The 21,462-nt window shown below is 39.9% G+C and overlaps 1 protein-coding gene across 1 annotated transcript in view; it reads left to right on the top strand.

Moving 5' to 3' along the window:
* Positions 1 to 21,137, top strand: part of LOC136867248 (probable G-protein coupled receptor No18) — a 1,741,601-nt gene extending 1,720,464 nt beyond the window's left edge. The window contains exons 11-13 of the mRNA XM_068227059.1: positions 6,722 to 6,816; positions 7,617 to 7,975; positions 20,425 to 21,137. Of these exons, the coding sequence (XP_068083160.1) occupies positions 6,722 to 6,816; positions 7,617 to 7,975; positions 20,425 to 20,561 (591 nt within the window). The 3' untranslated portion in view covers positions 20,562 to 21,137. The remainder of the gene's footprint in view (positions 1 to 6,721; positions 6,817 to 7,616; positions 7,976 to 20,424) is intronic.
* The last annotated feature ends 325 nt before the right edge of the window (positions 21,138 to 21,462 follow it).

Here is a 21,462-nt window from a genome sequence, read left to right as displayed (position 1 = left end):
CCTGGCTTAAGAACGATTCTAATCTAACAATTCCTGGCTATCATGTCATCCGACAGGACCGAGAAGACGGATATGGAGGGGTAGCAATATTAATAAAGAATACAATTCCATACGTAGAAGCAGTTATTGATCACTCGCAGATTGCAAGTTTTCAGGCCGTTGCCGCAAGAGTTCACATTAACAACCAAGATATTTCATTGGTCTCATTATATAGCCCACCACGAACAAAAATTCAACTTCAAGAATGGTATCGGCTTACGCAACAGATAGAGCCACCTTTTCTCTTTTGTGGTGATTATAACGCACATAGCACAACATGGGGTTGCGAGATAAATGACACATATGGTAATGCTGTCTTACAAATAGTGGATGAGTTCAATTTATTTGTGTTAAACGATGGATCGGCTACCCTGTTACCAGTACCGGGACAACGTCTCTCCGCTGTCGACCTAACCATTTGTTCTTCTAATATCTCATCTGATTTTCATTGGAAAATCTTGCCGTATCCAATGGGTTCTAATCATTATGCTATCATCATTTCGCCTGTTTTACCATTTCGTCCTTCACCGATCAAACCCACTATTAAATGGAATGTTCAAAACGCTGACTGGGTCAAATACAGAAGGGTGATAGACGCAAATATACACTCTGTGTTACATCAAAAAACCACGCTTGATAAATACAACGCCTTCGTACACACCATTAATTTCGCTGCCGCCATATCCATTCCTGAACGAAAACAAACCAACATCTCCAAAAGATTCCCTGCTCCATGGTGGAATTCCGAATGCAGTCGACAGATAGCTAAGAGAAATCAGGCCCTCAGCAAGTTAAAGCGAGCAACTACAATGGAAAATTTCCTCAATTACAAGAATATAGATGCAGCAGTCAAACGCTTTCTGAAAAGGGTAAAGAAGAATAGCTGGCGATCTTATTGTGAAAAACTGACCAAGGATACACCCCTATCGCAAATATGGTCGACGGTTAACAAAATGAAGAACAAAACGCCAACCCCTAAAGCACTTAAATGTTGGGCAGAAGAGTTTTCAGATCTTATTGCTCCACCTACGACCTCATTTCCTCCAAAACAACGTCCACCGTTCGAACTTTTCCGTCCTACGCAAGATATTCTAACATCACCTTTCACGCTACATGAATTAGAACAAGTTTTAAAAACTACTGCTAACTCTGCGCCTGGATATGACCATATACATTACTGCATGCTTTCTAACTTATCTCGCAATGCCAAGGAAATATTGCTCTTACTTTTCACATATATTTGGAATGAAACCAATTTTCCCGACGACTGGACGAAGCAGATTATTGTCCCAATTTTAAAACAAGGTAAAGATCCTAACGAAGCTGCTTCTTACAGACCCATCGCTCTATCTTCATGCATAGCTAAAACTTTTGAACGTCTGTTGAAACTAAGACTGGAGTGGTGGTTAGAGTTTCATAATTTATTGCCTCGATCTCAATATGGGTTCCGGAAAAGTCGTTCTACTTACGACCATCTTAGCATTCTGACTACGGACATTGAACATACATTTCTAAACCATGGTTACCTTACCGCCATATTTCTCGATATATCTGGGGCATATGACAGCGTTAGTATACAAATACTTTCTGAAAAGCTACATGACCTTGGTCTTCCCGAAATATACGTGCGAGGTATATATAACTTATTTTTCCGGCGGACAATCTATATTCGAACCCAAGATAACACCCTGTATGGGCCCAGACTAGTAACAAAAGGACTCCCTCAGGGTGCTATACTGAGTCCTTTACTGTATGCCATCTACACTGCAGATCTCGATCACATGTTTAAACAAACAGTCAAAGTTCTTCAGTATGCAGACGACGTATGTATCTACGCATCATCGCAGTCTCTTTGGTTAACATGCTTATGGCTAGACGACGCTGCAAGAAACTCCACGCCTGGACATTTCAAACAGGTCTTAATTTATCCCCAACAAAATCCTCTATTATTGTCTTCACTCGAAAGCAATTCCACTCAATATCACCATCTGTACATCTTGGGCCATACTCCTTCCCTTTACGAACTTCAGCCAAGCTACTAGGCTTATACCTCGATAGTAAACTTACATGGAGAACCCACGTCGAGTACCTGGCAACTAAAGTGGACCGAACGTTAAACATAATCAGAGCATTATGTCGAGTATGGTGGGGAGCTGACCCATCTGTCCTATTACTATTATATAGATCGTTAATCCGATCTGTACTAGATTATGGCTGCATCTTTTTCGGCAACGCACCGCAGTATGTCCTTCGAAAACTAGATGTCCTGCAGTTCCGCGCACTCAGAATATGTCTCGGAGCCATGAACTCAAGTCCTACTAACGCACTACTGGTAGAGGCTAAAGAAATGCCCCTTCAGATAAGACGAGATCTGCTTGCCAACAACTTTCTTCTGCAACGCTCGTCCATAACTAGCCACCCTATAACATCTAAACTGCGCCGCCTCCTTCCACTGTGTGACAGAAGAACAAACAGAAGACTACGGATACCTCTATTGGTCAAAAGTATCAAGAAATTGCAGCACATCATACCCCTTACTCTTCAAGATACAGCGCTTCCAGTATTTCGGCAGAGGTATGAACTTTCAGTATTTCAACCATCCACATTTCATCTTCCAGATTTTATAATCTGCAATACCAATATCAACGAAAAAGTAACAAATTTTATCAATGCATATTGGGGCAGTTATACTCAAATATACACAGATGGGTCTAAGACCAATGAAGCAGTCGGATATGCGTACTACTGCCCTGCACTCAACACTAGCAAAATGTCCTCCCTTCCCCACGAAGCTTCAATATTCACAGCTGAAATACTTGCCATTAAATCAGCCATCACGTACGGCGTCCAGCACTTCAGCAGTATATTAATTCTCACGGACTCCAAGAGTGCACTTCAAAAACTAGAACACCCATGCAGGAACACGCGTTCGAATAAATACATCATGGACATCCTAAGTTGCATATACCAAGCTAAGGAAAACGGAAAAGAAGTTCATCTTATGTGGATCAAAGGTCACACTGGAATTATACACAATGAAACCGTAGACCAACTGGCAAAGCAGAGCATTACAGAAGGCCAGTTCCAAGCACTACGCCTACCATACACGGACTTCCAAAGCCACATCAAGGAACAGGCTTACAAAGAATGGTCAAATTACTGGGCAACAACTCAACGCATCAAAGGCAAGCATTACGCCGCTATCCAGAGACACATCCCACAGAGACCATGGTTCAGTCTACTATCTCTAACTCGCCGCCATATGACATCAATTATCAGAATGCGACTTGGACATGCATCTTACCCCAGTCATCTGTTCAGACTCAAAGTCATAGACTCCCCAAATTGTCCCTCTGACCCCAATCAAGAAGCAGACCTCAACCATACAATTTTAGGATGCACTAGATACAAACCACAAGTGACCAATTTATATCAAACGCTTATACAACTGAAAGTTCCACTTCCCACTTCCGTTTCGTCGTTGTTCAGCAGCTATGACATCCGTATATATCAAGCAATAGCCAAATTTTTAAGTGAAGCCAATTTAACATTGTGATACGTTTGTTCTGTAGTCTGTAGTTAAACTGTTCTCATCCAACCAAAGTTCCTGTACCGTGGCTTTCCATCACCAATTAGTCGCAATGCCATTAACGGTCCCATGTTGTAAAGATGTTGCTCTTTGACTTTCCTGTTTTCTAAATGTACAGAGCTGGCAGCATGGTCTTACGGACCAAATGCCAAAATGCAAACAAAAAACAAAAACAAAAAAAAAGAGTTACCACGTGGGTAATAGTTTGCTTCCGTTGTGCCATTGAAAAATCCCCAACCTGTTTCCAGTCATTCGACAGGGTCAGGAATGGAATGAATGAAACCCCCATCTACCGGCGAGGATAGGAATTGCGCCGGCTGCCGAAGCCTGTCGCACTCCTCTGGAGCAACGATTAATGACTGACAGATGACTAACGGAGGCTGTTGCGTTGTGCAATTATGATTGTAAATTAAATTTGATTTAAAGCAATTGCTCACTCCTGGATGGTCATGATTATTATTATTATTATTATTATTATTATTATTATTATTATTATTATTATTATTATTATTATTATTATTACAGTCATAATGAAATAAAGCTCAGTTGGGTGACATAAATATTATTCGCGTACACTGGAAGCGAAGATTTATTGTTGTTTTCATTACATGCTTACTGTTTTGTGACTAACAGAAGTTGTATATCGTGGAATGTGGTAAAGACAGGAAGGAGTGGGGTGTTATTGAGGTTCTGCCTTAAAATTCATATACAATTATGTAATTTGTGAAACAATGAAGTCTGGCATCTTCTGTTTTCAAGAATGAAGGCCAACTTTCAACAGCAGAAGTCAACAGTTTATCACTTGAGAATGACTGAAGATCAAATATCATAGTTCTGTTGTGGCGAGATTACGTTCATCACTAGTCAAGAGCTATAGAACCTCTGTACTTCATAGGTACAATTAGGAGCTAGAATTAATTTCAACAAGTAACTTAAACTTGTTTATCTGCTCTGTTACTGAGTTCGTGCAGTAAGAGGAGGTGTGCAAGCGCTCACTACCACATGTTTTTCATCCCATCCGTTTCTTGCTAATCTTGCGTTACTGTTAACAAAAAGGAATTTAAAGTCCGGTAGCGTGTTCATGGTACGAATATCCGTACTTCACTCGTGTAACCATTTAATAATAATAATAATAATAATAATAATAATAATAATAATAATAATAATACACATGAATAAAGCCATTAATTATTTTATTATATTTTGTTATTAATGACGTGTTAACGTTATTTAAAACATGCACCCATAGGCGCCCAGATCGACTCCAGCAATGTTATGAAAACAGGGTAAATTCAAACCCTTCGTTTGCACACGCTCCCAACGGGACAAACAGCATTCTACACAGTAAGAGTGCCGCAATTTTATAAAATGAAAACTTTTTTACACGTTATTTTACGTTGCAGCGACGCAGATAGGTCTTATGACGACGATGGGATAGCAATGTGGGAAGAAAGTGGCCGTGTTCTTAATTAAAATATTTTGTCTAAGTTAATGTTTGTAGATATGGCATAAAAAACGCTCGCCTGGTGGCCATGATCGTTAAGGCACTGAAGTCTAAACGGTCTGACACCGAGGTTAGTCGGTTCGAGTCCCGTTGGTCGAAAAATTGTTCACCATCAGAATGCTGGCCGGAAGGGTAGGGGAGGTGGTGGTATACAATTCCTAATCACTAGAATGCGTGACAAAAGCCTGGATTAAATTCCATACTTTTCCGCAGTGTTCATATGGAGTGAGGGCATATGACGCTGTTGATGGTGATTCGTCCGTCGGATCGGGACGTTAAGCCTTGAGCAGACCCATCGGTGCTATTCGACAGGAGTAGGCTATGTGCCAGCACCGGGTTTTACCCTCTCCCTACTATCATATATCACGTCATTCATTTCATCTCATGATGAGGTTGATGTCAGGAAGGGCATCCAGTCATAAAAATCCGCCACGAAAGATTCATCTCACCTCATACCCGACCCCGTAGGGAAACGGGACAAGGGTTGGACAAACAAACAAATATGACAAAAAATTAGACTACATACGAATGTCGCTTGTTCGGAACTTTGAATAGCTATAACATCGAAAGTCAAAACGTCAAGCAACGAGTGAGGGCTTAAATTAAAGGTTTCAATACTCTCTCCTTAAAAGTAAAGGTCTCGAGATACACTATAACTAGGAAAAAGATTTTGTTAAAGACATGGGGTAGGCTGTGTCTACACGGCTGAAAGTGTTAGTGTGTGACAGTGCCCATGTCCATGTCCATGCTTATTGCCATGGACCCGAGAACATATTTCATGACGCTCAATTTCCGAACATGAGTGGCTAAGTTGCAAGAAACTTTCAAAAAAGTTTTATTTATGTCTGTTGCATCGAAAACTTGGCTCGTATGAGGAAGAGATTACGTTCTTTTACGCATTTTCGTCTTAGTTGTTAGATCATGTTATATCTACGAATTCGCTAATGTAAGTTTTAATGTCAGTTAGTTACAGTCAAAGGAACATCTTACTTGCAATTAACTTTAAAATAAATACATTTCAGATTTCAAACTTTCGGCTCATAGAGCTCGGGGTTCAGTTCCCGGCCAGGCTGGGGATTTTAACTGCGCATGGTTAATTCCTTTGGCACGTTTGGAGAGGTGGACGCATACAATTTCTGATTGCTAGTTTGCGTACCAAGAGCTTGAACACAATTCCAAACCTCTCAGCAGTCTTGATATGGAGTGAGAGCATATTACGCTGTTCATGGTGATTCTTCCGTCGAGTGGAGACGTTAAGTCTTGAGCAGACCCTTTGGTGCTATTCGACAGGAGTAGGCTATTTGCCGGCATTGGTTCACCTTGTACTTTTCTACTACGGTATCATATATCACGTCGTACTCTTCATAGCATTAACTCCTCTGGTGAGACAGGAAGGGCATCCGGTCGTAAAAAATCGATACAAAGAATCATCTCACTTCATATCCGACCCCGTAGAGAAACAAGACAAGGGTTGGACATGAACGTCTGGGGTATGTGTCTTGAAAGTTTCGTCGTTCCTTATAGTTACAGCCTGTATATCAATATTAAAATTCTCAGAATTAATCCGAGTGATTCTCTCCTTTTTCCAGAGATCGAGCCATCTTGTCAACAATGCCGAAGAGTCCGACATGGATCGCGGATCATCGGATTGTGAAGAGGCGCATATGAGCGTTCGCTGCCCGGGGTAAGGACCACTTGTACAAATGTGAAAAATGTACTTCCTCTTTTTTTTAAATTCCTATACAGACGTTGCCATGGTTGCTACTGATGTGTAACTGGTACTTTGGCCCTGTGGGTTGGTTCGACGTTAGTCCGTATGTACGTCGAGCGCAGCTGCATTTCCTAAGCCTGTAACATGTATGGCCGGTCCTGCGGTCTAGGGGTAGCTTGTCTGACTCACATGGAAACTCTGGATTCGATTTCCAGCGGGGTCAGGAGTTTTACTTTGAACTAAGGGCTGGTTCGAGGTCCTCTCCGTCTATATGAGAACTATTAAGGAGTTCTCTCACAGTGAGATAGTGGCTCCAGTCTAGAAAGACAAGAATGACAGCCGACAGGAATCGTCGTGCTGATCACGCGCGTCACTTCGTAATCTGCAGGCCTTCGGAATTATCAGCAGTCATTCGATGGGCTAAGATCCATCAGAACTGTAGCATTATTTGGTTTAGATCATTTTTTATAACATGTATAGGTGAAGTTAAAACGTTATTCTCTTATACAACTGCTCACCAGTACGCCTGCTGTATGTTGTTTAGGTGTACAAATGCTTCCCTTTCCTGATATCCATTAACCATTTCTGTAAATAACATTAAATCTATTCATACCATTAGCATGCAACCTCTTGAATTTCTAATCAGTAGCATAGTATTATATAGAATATATGTATTCAATAGTATAGTATCAGTAGTATCAAAATCATTGGCTTTATAGTGAATGGAATGCATGTAGGGTATGTACTTTTCAAATCTTATTTGTTGTCAACAGACATGGCATGCTGGAATTTCCAGCCAATCATCACCGTTCTATGCGCGCGCACTACTCCTACTGCCCTGCCGTATGCAACGACATCCAACATTCAACTCGCTCCAGCATGTACGGCCGGACGTCACGACCTGAATCCCTGGCACTGGATGTGGCGTCTGTGGACGGCAACTTTTCCATCGCCCTACCGCTAGAGGGCACTAGTCGAGTATCATCCTTCAGACGGGAGAGCAAAACGGCGCAGACTCTTTCTATCGTCGTGGGTGGTTTCGTGGCCTGCTGGCTTCCATTCTTCATCATTTATATCCTGACACCATTCGTCGACGTGCCGGATCTAGTCATGTCTATTCTTGTTTGGCTCGGTAAGAAATTTTGATTTTACTTCATGCATCATATGTCAACACAATACACATGACGGAAGTGAACTCTACTCACAAACTTTCGAAGTGGTTCAGGGATGCTGGCAAAGTATTTTGATCTAAGAAACGCATGGTTGGAAGTGACTTATTGCTGAGTAATTGATTTTACTTTTCTTTAAATTCCATAAACTTTGTGTTTGTTTACATGGAATTGCTTTCGTTTTTCGAGCTAAACTACCTTTACACACTGTACTGAGTTATCAAGATCCTTAAACAATTAAATCACTGCTCAGAGAGGTAGCGTGTTTTCTATCGACTAAGTCTACTATGCTATTTACAATTATTTACAAGTTCACCTGTGTTTGAATTTTCCACTCGACCGAGGTTGTACTCACGATGTAATCAAGCACACATCCATCCAGCGCGTCGAATTCCTGCTCTTCTCCACGACCTTTCACAGTAAAGCCAGGATTTCAATATATAGTGCACAACTTTCCGTAATCAAGACCGACTTACTCATTAATGACGCACTCCCTAATGACTCGTCACTGACTAGCGGCCGTCTGGTAAATCTCTCGTGGCTAACTTAAGACCGACTCACTAGCGCCGGCTCCAGTCTTTATATGACCAGCGAAAGATTCTCACAATTTCCTCTTCAAGATCATTCTGGACGCCTTCTTGCTTGTTAGTGAGCTTCCAGTTTCTTCTACGAAGCTTCCTTGTCACGAGCCTCAACAGTTTACCGGCGGTAATTTTTCTGATCCCACGCACATTGTCATCGCTGCGTTGGCATTGTTGTCCTTCGGACCCTGCACTCGGAACAATACGTTTAATTAGTGCAGTTGCCATGCAGCTCGCTGTTGAGAATAATGTTTATATTTTAGTTCGCAATCTCGTCACTTCCTCAGCGTTCAATGGAGAGTGACAAATAATCAAAAGATACTGCGCCGATTAAACGTAATCAAATGTAATTCAGTTCGAAAAACAATAGTAATACCATGGCATACAAATACAAAGGCATCTGAGTTTTTAAAAATGCAATTATTCACCAGTTAGTCACGAGCGACTATGGGTTGCTTACATTAAAGTACTCTGCCAATATCTCCACTATCGGCTCTCGTGAGAACGGTTTTCCGTGGTTTCCATTCTCCTACACTAAGGTGAATGCCATGGCAGCACCCACCTCATCTTCTTCCTCAAATCACATCACCGAAACAAATGACTAAATAATACATAGGAACTTATATAACCATACATACTGAACCTTTTAAGCAAGTTTATGTCGCATATACTTTACCTCGGCTTGGTCGTTGGCATTCTTATTAGATTCTTCTTTAGAGGGTTTCTGAAGGGCTATTCATCACTTGCTGACGGAACTTACGGGTGTTCAGGAGTAAAACAACTATTTGAATTATTGTTCATAAAAAAACTGATTATGAAATATCACTGACAATTTTCTAATAGCAAACTTGATGGCCTTAGTAAAATAAGAATGACAATTAATAGCTTTAGCGATGGGTCGAACTAGTTCATCCGTATGAACTACTTCACTCATTCACACTCTTCAATGTGAATCGTTCAAATAAAGTAGTTCGTTCCTGAAGTAATTAAGCCTGACGAAGCTGCTCGCTACATCATTCAGCAGCGACCTCGTTCACAGTGTCTCACTCACTCATAAAGCTTCACAATACTTCATAATATTACCAACAGACGGCAAAGCTATGGACACCCTATGGCAAGGATGGGATGGCAAACCTTTACCGACTAGCATATTAGTTAAGGTCTTGTTATTACGTCTTACTGTCTAATATGCCATCGATTATTTTTCTTTAAAATAATAATGAAACCCACAATCTGACTTCGCTTAGATATTAGATAGTATCACATAGGCCTATAAATCAATTCGACTGAGACGTTTACCATTTTATTTTGCAAACAACACTGAACAATATATTTTGAAACATAATACTCGGTAGTTATCGGTCCATGACACAGTCGTAAGTCACTCCGACTTAATTAACGGTCGATGCCGCATAACAGGTATTCTGCACTGGTATCACGCTGATAGACGGTCTTAGTTATAGCAAGAGTCCCGAGCTCGGCTCCCGAGAGCTGTACTTCAACGAATCAAAATCATGTTACAGATTTGGAGCAGGATGATTGAAGATCACTTGATAAATTCCCGCACTTCTTGTGCTAACAAATTCAACCATCAAAATGAAACAAATTTTCAACATTACACTTTAGACAACTATGTTCCTTCAAATCAAACAGTCCCCTTTACTTTAATAATAATAATGTTATTTGCTTTACGTTCCACTAACTACTCTTTTACGGTTTTCGGAGACGCTGAGGTGCCGGAAATTAGTCCCGCAGGAGTTCTTTTACGTGCCAGTAAATCTACCGACACGAGGCTGACGTATTTGAGCACCTTCAAATACCACCCGACTGAGCCACGATCGAACCTGCCAAGTTGGGGTCAGAAGGCCAGCGCCTCAACCGTCTGAGCCACTCAGACCGGTCCCTTTACTTTAAGTTACTAAATTTAATTCCCTACAGTAACAAAATCTAAAACTTACAGGTTCACTAATTTATCACCCAAATCCCGATATTATCCAATAATGAAAATGAAAATCCACATCCTGTTTCCAGCCATTCGACCGAGTCAGGAACGGAAAGAATGAAGCCCCCATCTAGCGGCGAGGATAGGAATTGTGCCGGCTGCTGAAGCCTGTTGCACTCCTCTGGGGCAATGCTTAATGACTGCAGATGAAGTGAAATGATATTGGATAGTGTTGCTGGAATGAAATATGACAGGGAAAACCGGAGTACCCGGAGAAAAACATGTTCCGCCTCCGCTTTGTCCAACACAAATCTCACATGGAGTGACAGGGATTTGAACTACGGAACCCAACGTCGAGAGGCCGGCGCGCTGCCACCTGAGCCGCGAAGGCTGCATTATCTAATAATATTGATAATAATAATAATAATAATAATAATAATAATAATAATAATAATCGTATGGCCTCTGCTACCGTGTACAGACATTAATTCGACGCCATCTGGCTGTCTGCTCGTCAATTTCGACGTCCCTTTTCACTCTAGGCCTACTAAATGGCAGACAGATTAAACTCGATCTCTCCTGGGCGTCTATGGCTGAGATTTAATTAATTTTGTCGGGTAAACACCAAATGTCACACCAGAGATGGTTTACATGCCGACGTCGTACGACATGGAGTGTCGAATGGACAATTTTTCCGCCGTTCAAAAATCCGACAAGCTCTGCCGGGTTTTAACCCGCCATCTTGGGATCCGGAAGCCAACACTCTACCATTACAATTAAACTATGTGAATCTATCTCTCATAGATTAAAATAAAGCTATTACCTATTGGAGAAATGGTTTTCCTTGAATATAGTGAAATCTTACACTTGATTAATTTTAAAAGTATTTATTGCATGTCTTATTAATTTGGTTTCATTTATGAGGACGTTCACGAAGTTTTCGAAGTGCCTGTAAGAAAACAACTTCTGTGCGTGACTACCATTTTTGTTACGTCACTGTTCTAGTACTAAATCCAAGAAACAATAATAAAAACATTAAATAAAGTATCGTAGGGGGTAACCTCTAAATCAAGTTTTACCTCTCTGAAATAACTTCGTATACACGCTGTAGAACAAACCCAAATTAAACCTGAATAATCTTAATCCACACAAGTATATACAAGCGTCTTGGTACTCCCTTGGACTAAATCATATGAACACTTTATCCATGTGGTTACACACGGTTCAAGTTTCTTAAGTATGTCAGGTGACTCTCCGCACATCTAGGGTGAGCGTACCCGCTGCATCATTCATCCTGCCCTGCCATGACGCAGCTACTACATGAAGCAACCTCCATGCCACTACCCAACAACTAGTCCACTGCAATATCAATTGACAAACACCTCCAATACTAACCTCACAAAATAAATAAATTAAACCTCTAGTACAGAAATTGAACTGGAACATAACACTTGGGCATCCATATAATTACACAAGCACAACGTAGACTCAACAAGATATCACTGCGTTCTGCGTTTGTCCCACAACACTTCTGAAAGAATGAACTCCGGACTGTTGAAGCTACAAACTCCCGTGAAATATTAACAAAGTACCCATCACTCTACCAATGAAATTTTAGAATTAATTACAGGACAGTAATATAGAGTCGAAAATAAATATCCATGTAGATTACCTCCAGTCTCCAGTGGCTATAAACCCTTTATCTTCAATGGGGAGCGTGCAAGTGACTACTAGCGCTAAAGGTGACGAAAGAGTGAGGTAGCAAGCAGGCCATGCTTATCTAACTCACGACTGTGCTGTTGATTCTCGGAAAATTTGTCTGTATAATAGTATATTGAAACACGTAATTTACATGTAGAGAGCCAATATGGAACGTCCTCGTCGTGCTAAACGATGCTGTTGTGTCGTGAACTGCTATAATTCAGAACGTTATAACGATTCTAGTATAAAGTTTTTCGCGTTCAATACGAAAAAAAGACGAAAAATGGATATTGGCTGTGAACTGAATGAAATAAGTATCGTGAAATAATACCAGAAGTATAATATTCAAACTAGTTCACACCTTGAGAATTAATTAATAATTAATGTTATTTGTTTTACATCCAACTAACTGCTTTTTACGGTCTTCATAGACGCCGAGGTGCCGAAATTTAGTACCGCAGGAGTTATTTTACGTGCCAGTAAATCTACCGACACGAGGCTGTCGTATTTGAGCACCTTCAAATACCACCGGACTGAGCCAGGATCGAACCTGCCAAGTTGGAGTTAGAAGGCCAGCGCCTTCATCGTCTGAGCCACTCAGCCCCGCACCACCTTGAGAATGGCAGTGGTGTAAGTCATTATTGAAGCAGGCATTAATGAAGTCTCACGAGTTCCTTGTCCTTGCTTTTTATATCGCTAAATTCATATAATCCGATAATTAATTTTGTGCTGATTGCAGATTTCACTTTTCCTGTAAATAAATCCGAATCCTTTCCTGCGAAAAATATTAAGGGGAGTTATGACTGCATTTTGAAATTGTTTTGATTCTAGTTAGTGATTTTTGCCGGCAGAGTGGCTCAGACAGTTCAGGCGCTGACTTTCTGAACCCAACTTGGCAGGTTCGATCCTGTGCGTAAAAGAACTACTTCAGGACAAAATTCCGACACCTTGGCATCTCCGATGATCATAAAAGTAGTTAGTGAGACCTAAAACCATTATTATTATTATTATTATTATTATTATTATTATTATTATTATTATTATTATTATTATTATTAAAACATTTTAAATACATCAAATATGACACCTAGGACCTAAAAGAATAACCTTCTTGTAAAATTACAACTTCGTACGTCGAACGGTTTTGGAGGGATGAATAATTCCATTTCCGGAGCTAACCTCATTTAATGCCTTAAGGGTGGAATGTTTGAAAATTCCTATTTCACATCTAGGATATAAAAATATATACCGCCATTTGGAATTTAGTTTTCGTTCGTAAAGGTTTCGGAAGCATGGGTATTTTTTTCGGGTTTTAACCCCCATTTAACACCCTTAGGGATTAACCCTCCTTTTTTACAAGTTGCTTTACGTCGCACCGGCACAGATAGGTCTTATGGCAACGATTGGGCAGGAAAGGGCTACGAGTGGGAAGGAAGCAGTAAGGTACAGCTTGGTGTGAAAATGTGAAACCACGGAAATCCATCTTCTGGGCTGCCGACAGTGGTGTTCGAATCCACTATGTCCCGAATACTGGATGCTGGCCGCACTTAAGCACTTCAACAGTCTGAGCAACTCAGCCCGGCTAATCTTTCTTCACACCAGCTGGGGCTGTACCTTAATTAAGGCCACGGTCGTTTTCTTCCCGATTCTAGCCCTTTCCTCTCCAATCGCCGCCAATAAGAGTTACTTGTATCGGTGCGAATTAAAGTAAACTGAAAAAAAAACTGTTATTCAACACGTGAAATATCATTTGAAATATCGTGCTCTTTTATCATATCATTTGAGTCACTTCTGGGTGTGAAATTAAATACATAATAAGTGAAAATAAATATCGATGATCGCTCCTTACTCACTATTTGCATTAGCAACTCGTAGCACTAGACTGCGCGGTAACTCAGGGAAGTCCGCTAGAACGCTCTGATCCTCGTGACATTCACGTTCCCCACAAAAGCGAGTGACTGTTTCTTTCTAAATGCAAACTTCATCCCACTGGCAATGTGGACACACAATAACTTCTAAAATATTCCAACTACGATTCTTACCATGTCATTACGACCATCTCATAACAAGATCTACCAGAATATCAGATATGTACAACGCTTTACTTCAAACTATTAGGTAGAATGACTCCCTTGACTTTGACAAATGACCATAGAATCACGTGCGATCCGAGTCACATACATCACACTAGAAAACTGTTCCAAAACCGTTCAACACAAATCATCGGATCTTTCCCCACACGATCCCAGCAATACTACTGCAACGATAGCATCAGTACTCGCAGCCTGAATGACAAATACTACCACAAGACTCTCAGGACTCAAGATGCCTGGAGCGGACTAACAACATCTCCTCAACAGAAAACACCTTGAACGGTAACGGACTTGACTCCTCCACAACATTCTACTTTAGGATATACAACATGTTTTAACGGAATACATGCGTTTCCCGACATATCCATCATACGCTCGACCAGTTCAATGATCGAATCCTTGGCCTACCACTCCCTAGCAAGAATTCCCTCTATCCAACTTACTACAACATTTCTGACACTGTCTTCCAAAATGTTACGCTACACCATTGACTACGTGATGGTAATGACCTTTAGGTTTGACAAAAATACCATCAAAACTTCATTTTCTATCTACAGAACACTTCATTTAAAGTTAAAAACTTCATGATTGTTCCGTATTGAATAGAGAAATAAGAAGATGTACAATATTATAGGGAAGGATCCACCTTTCAATACTCCGTAGTAAGTTGAACTAAAAAGTAGTTACAACCTGTTTATTGGGACCGGTTTCAACACATTTCAAGTGTCATCATCAGCCAATTAGCGAAGATCTTAAAACAACTAATACATTGAACACAGGCAAAAAATTAACATTGTATCATATCGTAGCAATTCAGTTAATGTTCAAAACACAATAATCATAGTCAAGAGAGTAAACAGAACATCACTATCTTGCGCCGAAAACAAATATAGTTGAAGTTCATAAGCAGGTCAAGTATGCTATTAGGTTTGCGAGGGCTAGGGAGTCTTTCATTTTCACGCCCTTCGTGGCCCTTGTCTTCCTTGAACCGATATCTTCATTTTTCGAAGAGTCGGTTCTCTTCCTCTTTTTTCCTCGAATTAGTGTTATATAAAGGATTGTTGCCCAATTGTATTTCCTCTAATAACAATAACAACCACCACCACCACCACCACCACCACCACCACCATCACCACCCTCTAATAAACGTTCCCCACCCCCTTTCTCTATTTATCATTTCTTTATCAATTACTACGGCAAGTTGTTTCGAATTGAACCTCGTATTTCTTTCATTATTTCTTCCTATTTTTAATATATTATTATTTGGCTTTATTCTTTTTTAACGTTTTAAATTATTTTAAAACCTATATATCCACTTTGAATTTGACGAAATTAAATCCTACACTGTTTTCCTAAGACTTCATTCACGTCACCTTTTACTCTTCGGCCGGAGAAACAAATGCCTACAAGACCTGCCTAGCAACGACTTTACATAAGTGCATACTTGACCTGCTTATGAACTTCAACTATATTTGTTTTCGACGCAAGATAGTGATGTTCTGTTTACTCTCTTGACTGTGATTATTGTGTTTTGAACATTAACTGAATTGCTACGATATGATACAATGTTAATTTTTTGCCTGTGTTCAATGTATTAGTTGTTTTAAGATCTTCGCTAATTGGCTGATGATGACACTTGAAATGTGTTGAAACCGGTCCCAATAAACAGGTTGTAACTACTTTTTAGTTCAACTTACTACGGAGTATTGAAAGGTGGATCCTTCCCTATAATATTGTACAGAACACTTCGACATACAAGAAAATAACGCACATGACGCGACGCAGATTTACTCTATTCCCTGAGGCATTTAATACCACGAAAGTTTACAAATACTGACATGGGAAAGAACTCTTACACATATAAAATATCAAAATGTCACGAATTTAAGAAACAAACAAAAACACTCCCGGAAAAGATTTTCTGACTGGTTCAAAAGTAAACTTCCCATTCGCGACTCAGTCATGAAAATAAACAAAAGGAATACTCCAACGTCTTGACATGAATATAACCATCATATTGCTCTCCACAAACGCAGTGACACTATTTAAACACGCTGATATGGCTGTGTTTACGATAGTTTACCCACACGTTAAATTTAACATTAAAATTACACATATTTACACTATTCAAAAAGTGGTTATTACACCGAGCACACAAATGGAACACTGATATAGTAAAAATCACGTAATACATACCGGTAATCTTAAGTCACACAGCTGGTGTTAAGATTCCTACCTGCAGCGTGATTCGCTGGCGAACTCCTTTATTTTAGACCATCATACTCGTACCATTAACTTTCATATAGTAAATTAGCTATAACCGAAGTAGGACGGGATAGGACGGGCCTATCCCAATCGAATGGGTAGAGTGACTACAAATACAACAGAGAAAAAAAAGAAAGGGAGGGGGGAGGGGGCACAAGGAGAGCGGGATTTCCGCTTACGTGTACCTTGCAGAAATTAGGGAACGGTGAGAAATTAGTGTTTGACAGCTATTACATCAGGTGGGGTCTTCCGTTTGGGCCTCAAGAGAAAGGGCCGGCGTGTTATCCCTGGGAAGGTGGCTCCTTTTCTAACGAGGGGTGGATAACATGACCGGGCAGTACTTATGCATAATCCCATCCATGCATTTATTCTATGAACCGAATGCTCTCTCCTCAGTTGGTGGCTATCCGTGACTGGGAGAGAAGTGTTCATTCGTTTATTCATGCATGCATGACAATTCAATTCAGTCATGGAATCATTCATTAAAAACTCATTCAGGCATTTATATACCCATATGTATAGTGCCTGTGAATATGGAGGAGAACTCTGTACAGACTTACGACAAATAAGTAAATAAATAAATATAGTAAATTAGTTCTTTCATGTGAGCTTTCATTGTCGTATTTTCTTGCTTTGACAAACGTTTAATAACCTGAAAATAATGACATGTTATAAAGAAAGAAATTCACGCGAGATATTCTAGTCTCTTGCTGTACGCACTCGTGACACTGAATTATGTTCAGACCCGTACACTTCTTACATCCTTTCGTACAGGATGCTTGATATGTTCTGCACTGCTTGCATAAACAAGCCGCTGTTGAGAGTATCTTCACGCAACATCCACACTGCAATCTTAAGCTGTTAAATGAAAGAAAATCTTTTTACTACGAACAGCGAATAATCTTTCAACAGTCCAATCTATTTAAGACGACACGTTGGATTGAATAAACAGACTTTAAATGCAATAGAGTCAAGGTCTTGTACGTACGTCTACTCACCGAGTAGAAAAGTGAAATCTACGAGCCAACAACATTTATGCTAAGTTCGTAACTAAAACTTCTACTATTTGAAATATAATTTGATGTTATTTGTAACTCCGAGGTGTTTAAATCCTACATTTGCTTTCAAAGTCCAAGACTTGTTTCGATGCGGTTTCCTTTACTGTCGATCTAATTCAAAATACAAGTCCAAATCGGGCTGTGATGAAAAACCGGCATATCTGGAAAAATTATTAAAATCAACATGGCGTCCCTGGTTTTTTTTTTGGTTCGGCTACCCCCTCCAAGACAGTTTTTTCACTTGGAAATGTTCACATAATAATTATAGTCAACTGGCGTGGAAAACTCAGGACATCACGAATCTAGTACTGAAACATAAGTGGTTGCCTGATTTTGGCATCTAAGCAGCACGGTGTTAGTTGCACTATTTTCTGTCTGTCTACGAAGATGTCATGTAGTTGATTTGACTTGGCGCGCATTTCCAGAATTTTTCCTTCTGCTCAAGTTTGAGACTGACGTTCCCGTGGGAACGGATTTGGAACACCACCCGGCTCCCCCGCCTCACAGTCAATGAACATAATCAAAATGGACCTCTGTCAGTTTGCATTAAAATATTAGGGATTTTGCTCTTTCTCAGTCTGCATTAAAGGTTATGGGTTCAATACATACATACATACATACATACATACGTACATACGAGATTTGGCTATTTATGAACGGGACTGATATCATAAATATTCTTTGTTACGAGAATCTTACAACCTGCTATAATCACATTCTTAGTCCTCCCCTTCTCAGTCTATAGTGTACACCACCACATACGAAGCTTCCGCTGTGCTGAAAGTCATTAACTGACACCAGCTCAGTGCCTTCGCCGATTTTGCTTTTAACCCTTCCACGGATTTAAAATTAGTTTCCTTCAAGACCCTTTTCACATTGGGGAAGGGAAAAAGTTACAAAGGGCCAGATCAGGTGAGTATGGGGATGTTAAAGAAGTGGAATGCTTTTATCAGCCAAAACGTATTCACATAAAGGTCATTTTAGCTGGTACCAGCTGTAGCAGGGATAAGCTTCGAAGAGATTTTTTTCTTTTGTTCAATTTTTCACGCAAAATTTTCATTACAGTCTATGTATCTATTTTTATCACATCTGCTATTATTCTGATACTGCACGTACAATTTCGCTAATTTTCTGAATGTTTTCATCTGCTTACGATGTAATAGGATGACTCGGATTCTCATCATCTTCCAGCACAACCCTCACCAAATCTCTTGTGCCACTCAAAAACCCGTGTACATGACGTAGAAGAAACCCCGCACACGTCTTTAATTACGTTGAAGCACTCTGTGAGCGTTATCTTCAATTTCACAAGGAATTTCAAATTCACGCGCTGCTCGATCCTTAAACCAGACATGATTTTCTTCAAGTGAACGATACAGCGTTTACTTCAAACTGGGCTCAAAAGCAAACTAACAAAGATTGCAACCTCACGTTCACAAAATATTGGACCGATATTTTTTAACAGCATGGTAGACTCAGAAGTTTAATATAATGAAATCTTGCATGCATTAATTGCTAAACTAAATGAAACGGAATGAACGAGGACTCTGGCCACCATTTAGTCCCAGTTTGTCACCTCCTGACATTTTTTCTGGGATGATGCCAAGTCCTCCTCAGTTTACCAGTCTACTCCTAGAGCAGCTGAGGAATTAAAAAGTACCCATAACACATTTTTTGAACACCGTGCGTAGTGGGATATTAGTGAAATTTTTTGATAATAATGTGGACGCGTTGTCGTATGCGTAAAACTTCATGGTAAACACTTTCAACATCTGCTATGAACCTGGTAATTATACAATCATTAGACTTACCTTTCGAAGTTGCTTTGTTATTGGTTTGGAACCGTTGTGCTTTTTATCTCTCGATTCACTGTTTTCCGTAATCTGTCCTCTCGTATCTGACCCTAATCAGATATTGCTGCCACCCGAATTTTGCACTCAGTTAAGCTGCAGCTGCACTGCTTGCTACGGAGACTCATTTCTAAAGCACGGTGTTATTATTATTATTGTTATTATTATTATTATTATTATTATTATTATTATTATTATTATTATTATTAACTAATGGCGTTTGGCCTCCGAAGACCATACAGACAATATTTTTACAATGAGAGAGCATACAATTATAGATCTGCGTGGTAGAAATATATTCATAACGTAACAATATTGAGAAATTACGGCATATAATTGTGGAGTTAGGTTTGATACGAGGATGACGATTGAGGTTGGCAGTGTGGTATTTAACTTCGCTAGAGAATAGTACAGATGGTTCTGCTATTGTGAGTACAGTAGGATGTGGTTCATGTCGGCTATTTATCAAGGGTTTTCTAGGCTATGAGGGGTGTCCAAGATCTTGATCCTGTGAAGATGACTGGGCTGGCATCCATTACTACGACACATTCATATTAAAGATGTAAGGTGTTTTCGTGTTAACAACACATTCGCGAACCAGGTTTGCTTTTGGATGATGGACTGAATTCTAGAATAGTGTTTTCCTCTCGTAAGCTATGCTGTGTTCCTGAACAGACCGTTCTCTGTAGGTCTGTGTCTTGATTGTGGTATGACACCATTATTTTGAGAAAAAAAAAAGCAATGAAATTATCGCTTACGTCCGAAAGAATTCATGATCATTTAGAATAGAGCCTAATTTATTTAATGTTATCTTTCTTTTATCTCATAATTTAAAGTTCCGTCAAGAACGCCTTCTGTTATACGTATGAAAGCAGTACATTAGTTCGAGCGTTGCAAATGACATAGCTCTTTCCATTTTCAGGGTGGATCAACTCAGCCATCAACCCCTTCATCTACGCGTTCTACAGTCCAGATTTCCGGATCGCATTCTGGAGACTCACATTCCGCCAGTGTTCCGGGCCTCGCCGACCGACGGACCCATCATTACGACATAAATGAACACATTCCCCCCACCCTCCCCTATTATCAAGCATCCCATCACCAGTCAGTGTAATTCTATGTGCTGTACGTTTTGTAAGACGTTTTAACTTATTCGGCCCTTTAGAAGGGCTGTATTTCTCAATCCGTACTTAAAAGGTCTGCTTTTTATATGTACATATGTCTAGAAAATATCATTCCTTGTTACTATTATATTTTGTGAAACTAATATTGAGTGTTATGAGGAGTAGCACGCTTTAGAGGTTGGAAATCTCATTCGGAGACGGAAGTATTCCCACCGATACATTGTCAAATATTGAACTACTTCTAATATTCGTCGGATATGTAAGACCATGAGTGTAAGTATTTTAATGTCTCTTTCCCATGTCTTCTTCATTCCACATATCAGAGACGATGTTACATAAATCTTGTTTCCAGATCCATGCATGGAAGATGAGTATTATTATTAAGACTTGTACAAATATGACAAAATAATTTGATAAATGTCTGAAGAGATGTTCCCCTCAGATCAACAGGTGAAAGGACGTCGATCATTCTCTAGTCAGTGTTTTAGATGTTTGAACAGAGAGGGACTTTTTGAACGATAATAAAATAATTTTTGCAAATATTTCATTTTTTTATGTTTCATTTCATTGCTTATTTGTTTGTCCGTTTTAATCTCTAGACAGGTGTGATGCAGCGCCCCTCCCCCATCCCAGAGATGTCAGAGTGCCTCCTCAGACGTAAAGTTTCTACGGTTTGCGTGAGCTCCGGAGCGTAAACCGGCAGGTCATTATCTGAAAGAGCGAACATGTATCCCAGTTTTAAAAATGCCACTGTAAACTAATTTTCCTTCCCATTTTCAGACTCAAGGCTGTCATCAGTATAGGCTTACGTATATAATTCACACAAAACTATTCGT

Source organism: Anabrus simplex, chromosome 3, assembly GCF_040414725.1.
Source record: "Anabrus simplex isolate iqAnaSimp1 chromosome 3, ASM4041472v1, whole genome shotgun sequence".
In the NCBI taxonomy this organism is placed as follows: Eukaryota; Metazoa; Arthropoda; class Insecta; order Orthoptera; family Tettigoniidae; genus Anabrus; species Anabrus simplex.
Note: the sequence above shows the minus strand (reverse complement) of the source record. Positions and strands in the feature narration are given on the sequence as shown.